Consider the following 6628-nt stretch of genomic DNA (forward strand, 5'->3'; position numbering starts at 1 on the left):
TCCTCCGGGGAACATACACCACTAGAGGGCGCCAACGTCTACAAGCTAGGCCGCAGCTCCCTAAATAAATATCATCTGACAAGAAAAGACTTGATTTTCCCTTAGAATAATTTCAATTCCATGATATATATGCAGTAATTATGAAGAAAATACTACAGCTAAAACAACAACCTTGGGTGCTGGTAGACTACGCTTTGGTATTTCAAGCTGGTCTTTGATTGACACAATTACCACTCATACCTGTTGGTGTTTGTGCTTCCGTGTCACGTGACATCAACACTTATCTGCAAGACTAAAACAGTGTTTATGTATCAACAACCAAAAGTATTTGAAATCAGAGAACAGCTGTCCTCACATGTTCTTCCATTCAAAAACTTTATCAATGCCACTTAGTGCATTTGTTGAGCATAAGACAAACTAAGAAAAACAAACAAATAAATGGATAAATGGAAGGGGCATTAATGTCACTGTAAAATGTGTGCAGGCCTGCAAAAAAGAGGAAGTGTGACATGCCAAGGGAAAAAAATTAACCTTGTTCATTGAAACATGTAAAAGTGCATTTGCAAACCCTCTTGCGTGACTGTGTGACTAGGGATGTCTCATTCTGAAAAAGCCAACAAAATGTATGGTACTTAAGGAATTATATAGAAAATGATGAGGTTAATAACCTGACATTAACTTGAAGATTGGGAACAATTATGCTGGTTGCTGTGAAGGACCGAATAACATATCAAGCAAAGTGCTTCAAGATTTTTTGCCATCACTAAATGATCAAGACAAGATATCATTTGGGTTTGGAATTTTCAGTATTCCAAGAGATGGTACTTTTAAATCATAAGAAAGCAATCTGATCCTTAAAAATACACAATACAGCTGTATGACTCAAAAAAAAATTGAGTTAGGTGCAAGAAAAGGAAAGGGCCACACCATGTTTAGCTGGTGTTCATATGTACTGAACCTCATTTTGAGATATTCTATATATCACTGAGATGTCTGCTAACAAATAAGCATATTTAACATATTGAAATGGGTTGAACATACTTTTCCCCTGACAGACACAAAAAACACAAAAAAAATGTCCTTTGCAAAGAAATAATGCAGAGGTAGAGCCAAAAATGGCCAATGACCTTTGCACAATACAGAATTGTAAAAAAAAAATTGAAACATGACACTAGCATCAAAAAAAAAAAAATGTGATGCTCGAAAAAGTTTACCGCGATATCAAAACCGCAAGTGAATGACTGACATCTTCTCCATCATAAGTTACTGCATTAAGATGGAAAAACCAAAATATGTCTGTTTTGCTTTGGAATTTAGAACATAGGATAAAGAAGGTAACCATTGTGAACCAAGGTACAATTTACATAGTTCCAAACTATGACATGTGTAATTAGGAAAAAATGAAAATTCCAAGATCTGTGTTTTTCGTTCTTTTTTTTAACTACATAATGAATGTATGAAACTGCAATCCTCGTGTTGTCTGCTGAACAGAATCAAGAATGACTATATCATTAGTCACCTGCCAAAGGGTGGATATAAATAGAGAAAAGCTGGAAAACATTATCAACCCTACCAGCTCTTTGACCCAGTCCTTTCATAAAAGTTTTAGAGACCCAGAGTAATCACTTTGGTGAATATTGTAATAACTGCTGTCAGAAAACTTGCCAGTGCCAAATAAAGCTGTCATAAGACAAAGGAACATCTCTGCCTCTTTTTGTCACAGAAGGTCAAATTTTATTTCTTGTTTCAGTATCAACATGCATCCTGGGACAGCCTTAGCTGAGGATTTGCTTGGAGTCAATCCGCCAATATGAACAGCCTTGCTCTTGACGCTCTCCCATTCATATGGTATCCCATTCGTCTCATGCATAGCTCACTAATCCAGTGAAACCTATTAACTACAGCAGACAGGAAGAGATAGCTTGACAGTTTGTATTTAAATCAGTGAATTTTGCACAGTGAATTTGACTACGAGGGGGAATGTAAATGGGGCCCAGGCTAATGACTGAGGGGCCTGCCAGTACATGTTCCCTTTTTGTCTCTCCGGAAAAAAATAGAGCCACAAATATAATATAAATGTCTGCGGAACTGCTGTCTATTATCTCAGAGGAACTGCCACGAGTGCTGGAAAGCTCAGCCGAGCTTCTTCAGATGGTTTTGAGTGAAACCACTAGAGGGGGACACATATTCAATGTCTCCATGCCAAACAGGTAAGGCCCTTCCTCTTTGCAGCAGGTGAGGGATGTTTGTTACTGATCATGTTAATAAAACCAACAAGGAGCAGCTGGGATGTAACTAAAAAATATAAAGTCATAAAGTCTGCGTAGAAAGAGATTCCAATTTCTGAGAAAGACTGGAATTGGACCAGGTTTTTATACAAAGGGAAATAACAGATATAATGGCAGGCCATCAATCTCCCAAATATCAGGAGTAGTTATAAGGGGTGAAAGTCTGCGGACACCTCAGCTGACAACCAAATTTAAGTTCAAAGTCACTGAATTCGAATTTAGTGTTGTTTGTTTCATCCCATTTTTTTTTAGAGCTTGAACATCACTTTGGGGGGCTGATCTTAATGAGTCATTTTACCTGATGCGTTTTCTCCATCAGTGTATTCAAACATACTCTTCTATGTTTTGGGGGCTTGCTTTTCAACCAAAAGTTGTATGATTTTGTTGATTGGTGGCATTAAGTATTTCTGGAAGGTGTGTGTGAGGGCTTCTGTTCGAGGTGTGAACGACAAACCCATAGAGGACACTTCACAGCTTGTAAGCAACAGAAAACCTATGAAGGGTATTGAATAGTTCTGTGTATTTTCAAATGCTAAGCAGCTCCTCTGGGAAGGGAATGGTCCTCAGCTTGCCAACGGGGCTGCTTCTAATCCAACTTGTTTTCACTGTCTTGCTGGGAAGCAAGAGTTTGGACATTAACACTACATTAAGTCGTTCAAAAGACGCGCATTCCCCCCAAACCCTGTCTTTTCACGAGCCAGTGAAAGCCTACACAGTCCTAAGACCCCCACTGTGGGCAGATGAGCAAAACTGCTCCCCACTTTACTAGCATTGGAATCATGCATCTTTTCTATTTTTAATTCTGCACCCTACCATTTGGTTGTTTTTAGTTCTCTCTCTCACACAAACTCACATATCCATTGAGTCGTTGAGGTGTGTGCCCTCTGTGACATCGCAGTCACTCTGTTGCATTCAAGACAGATTGGAGATAGTTTTTCTTCTACTTTTTTTAAAAATATCTTTTAAACCACCAACATCCTGGCCTTTTCAGGCTTGTTTATTAGCGATTCTACGCTAGGCCAAAACCAAAGCAGTGTTGATTGAACGTAGGCTTCTGTCGAAATAACTGGTATCTTGCTCGCAACCCTCCCCCCACGATCTCTGCTTGTACTTTCGCCTGGGAGCCTTCTATCATTATCAAATCCTACTCGAATTTTCTTTTTCAATTTTTTTTTCCTTTTCTTTGGTATTTAAGTTTTTTTTTCCTCCCCCTCTCCATTACGCGCCAGGTACCTTGGTGCGTAACATCACGGGCGCTGTTTCTCGAGTGAGTTCGTCCCATTTCTCAAGTCGCATGCTTGATATTATCATCAAGGTTATTTACAGTTTTACTGTCTTTCTTTCTCTGCCCTGTCGGACAGAGACCCTCCCCAGCCCCCCCGCGGCGATCAGTCATTCTGCCCCTCAGATAACGCGTCATTCTCTTCTCGATTACGCAGCGGGATTTACATGAAACTGTTAATTGTTTGCTCTTCAAATAGAGCCAGCCTGGAGCCAGCAGTCTGCCAGAAGTTAAGGACCGACTCTTTGACCTCCCTCCCCCTCTTTCTCCGTGCTCTTGTCCGAACGTGCGGGGCCCACCGTCCCACCCCCGCGGGTGATCAGCATGACAAAGCACCGTCCGGATCGCAGCCTCCTGGCACCGCCCGCCCTGCCACACCTGGGAACCCACCGCGACCATCACCTTGACTCGGGCAGCGACGCGCCGCTGAGTTTCCCTCCCGGCGGCGTGGCGCGCAGCTCCCCGGCTCCACGGTGGCCCCCCCGCCCGGTTCAGATGGTCCCCCGGCGCCCGCCGAGCTTCGAGAACCCGCAGCGCCACGCCGGCTCCGCAGCAGCCATGGACAAAGCCGCCCTCCTCTCGGGCTTGTCGTACCCCGGCGCCGAAGGAGAGGATACGCTCCCCCGGGACGCGTGGAGCGGCGACCGGGAGAAGAGCGGCGCCGGTGGCGGCAAGAAGAAGAACTATCAGCGGTACCCGAAGCCACCCTACTCTTATCTCGCGATGATCGCCATGGTGATCCAAAGGTCCCCGGAGAAGAAGCTGACTCTGTCTGAGGTGAGCGGTTCCCGTCTGCGTGGACGCGACCGGGCTCGGTTTGCGCACGGCGTCTTTACGCACGGCGCCGCGTCCGGCCCGTCTTTAACCTATGCAAGGAATTCGCAATCATGTCGTCCCCTCAAGACGAAACAAAGCAGATGTATTTTAAAACAACACATTTCATCTTTCATTTCCAGCATTAACAATACTCATATAGTTGATCTGTTTACCCGTTTACTAAAAACAGAAAAAGTGATTGATGACACTTAGACTCCCAACCATGCCATTCTGGGTTAGGCGTGATAAGGTTAGGCTGCAATGAAACCAGACCCTGATCGGTATCAGGGACGATAAGATATTGAGAAACTTGCTTAAGTTGGTGTAGCAGGGAGTGTATCCCGTCGAAAAGGAAATGGATGTAAAAACATTTTTCTTTTTCATATCCATCCCCAACATCATTCCTGCTTTTTGGAGGTGCAGCCGGGTCAGGTGGTCATGAAATTGCAACTTGCAATCAAAATAACATTATTATACCCTATATTTGATTTATACAGTTTAATTCGAAAATGTTGTTCATGCTGTTCTGGGCTTTCATTGCATTTTTTAACTCCTCAAATTCTAGATCCTCAAGGAGATCAGCACCCTCTTTCCATTCTTTAAGGGGAACTACAAGGGCTGGCGGGATTCTGTGAGGCACAACCTTTCTTCGTATGACTGCTTTGTCAAGGTTTGTATCCTTAAAATAGGGGATTTTGTTTTAATGGGATTGCTCATGAGACACCTACATGGTATTGTCCAGGTTTGTGGAGAGGGGTGGGGTCAGAGATGAGCTGTTGTGGTAATATAATCTGATGGACTTTAAATGGAAACCTCAAACTGGTTTGAAGCTTCTACCCACTGTTATTCTGATGGTTAACACAACAAGATGAGTCTTGCCTAACTGGGTTGGCAGGCATATGATGTTCCCTTTCCATCCTCCCTTTACCCACAGGTGCTGAAAGACCCTGGAAAGCCCCAAGGCAAAGGAAACTTCTGGGCCGTTGAGCTGAGTCGGGTTCCCCTGGAGCTCCTCAAGAGGCAGAATACAGCAGTATCGCGCCAGGATGAGACTATCTTTGCCCAGGATCTGGCCCCTTACATCCTACAGGGACACAAGCCAGAATCTGAGCCACCCCCTGACCCTGTGACCTCCCTCCCTCCTGTACACTCAAGGAACCCTTCCCCACCGCAAGAGGACTTGTTTCGACCCAAGCTTGACTCATCTTTTGCCATTGACTCTTTGCTACATAGCCTGCGCCCTCCTAGCGCTGTTGGGGATGTGGATATGGGCATCAGGGACTGTTGGGGTGAGGTGGAGCGTCCTCGGCTCTCGCCCCCTCAACGACCGCGCTACACCTCTTCTGCCCGTAGTGTTTCCGCCAGCTCCGCGAGCCCGGCCTCGACATCTTCCTCCGATGAGGAATGGAAGGGCGCGTCCCTGCCCGGGAAGCGCGTTCCTCGCGACGGCGAGGCAAGGTTAGATTGTTACGATGACTACAAACCACCGCTACAAAAATCAGCACGTCGGGAAACCACCGCCCCTCCCTGGGAGCTGCCAACCTCCTATGCCAAATATGCTCCCCCTAATGCTGTTGCCCCTCCCAGCATGCGTTTCAATGGAGGTTCACTAATGCCACTCCATGGCAGCATCCCACTTTATGGCTATGGGAGTCCTCCTGTTGCCCCAAGCCACTTTTTAGGCCCTGCCTATTGGCCCATCCTTCCTAGCGGGCGAGTTTCTGTCCAAGCTCCTCCCCTCATCATGGACCTGGACAACATGCTGCAGTCTGTGCCTCCAAATAAGAGTGTGTTTGATGTGTTAATACCGGCCAGTCAAAACTCCCACTCACATCAGCAACCGCCCAGTCAGTACAACCTTCACAACGGGTCCCCCATGAACAGGTACTCGCAGTACTGACCCAGCTAAGTGACTTTTTCATACGAAGAAGCACAAACTGTCACTTTAAAATGCAAAATTGTACTGACACAAAAGATCCCCAGAGGACAGATTAAAATAAAATACGGCATCTCCAAACTCTATACCCACACATTACCTCCACCCAGGTTCAGCAAAAAGTATCATGATTGTTTTTAGCATGGACAAGTTTACTTTTGTGGGTCAGTATTTTATAAAATACCACATTGTTTATTGTAATTTTGGACTATTGATTGGAGAAGAGCCACCACTACAAGCTAGTCAACAACTCCTACCTCATTCTTTCCATGAAAGTGACTGCCTGCAGGCTCTTGTGGAATATTT

At 44.9% G+C, this 6628-nt stretch overlaps 1 protein-coding gene across 1 annotated transcript; it reads left to right on the forward strand.

Moving 5' to 3' along the window:
- The first annotated feature begins 3894 nt into the window (after nucleotides 1–3894).
- Nucleotides 3895–6286, forward strand: foxh1 (forkhead box H1). Its single transcript, XM_086151187.1, has 3 exons — nucleotides 3895–4347; nucleotides 4952–5056; nucleotides 5321–6286. The coding sequence occupies exons 1-3, from the start codon at nucleotides 3895–3897 to the stop codon at nucleotides 6284–6286; spliced, it is 1524 nt and encodes a 507-aa protein (XP_086007313.1).
- Nucleotides 6287–6628: the final 342 nt, after the last annotated feature.

The sequence above is a fragment of the Fistularia commersonii genome, chromosome 8 (assembly GCF_037954325.1).
Source record: "Fistularia commersonii isolate RoL2024-O1a breed Wild chromosome 8, RoL_Fcom_v1.0, whole genome shotgun sequence".
Taxonomy (NCBI): domain Eukaryota; kingdom Metazoa; phylum Chordata; class Actinopteri; order Syngnathiformes; family Fistulariidae; genus Fistularia; species Fistularia commersonii.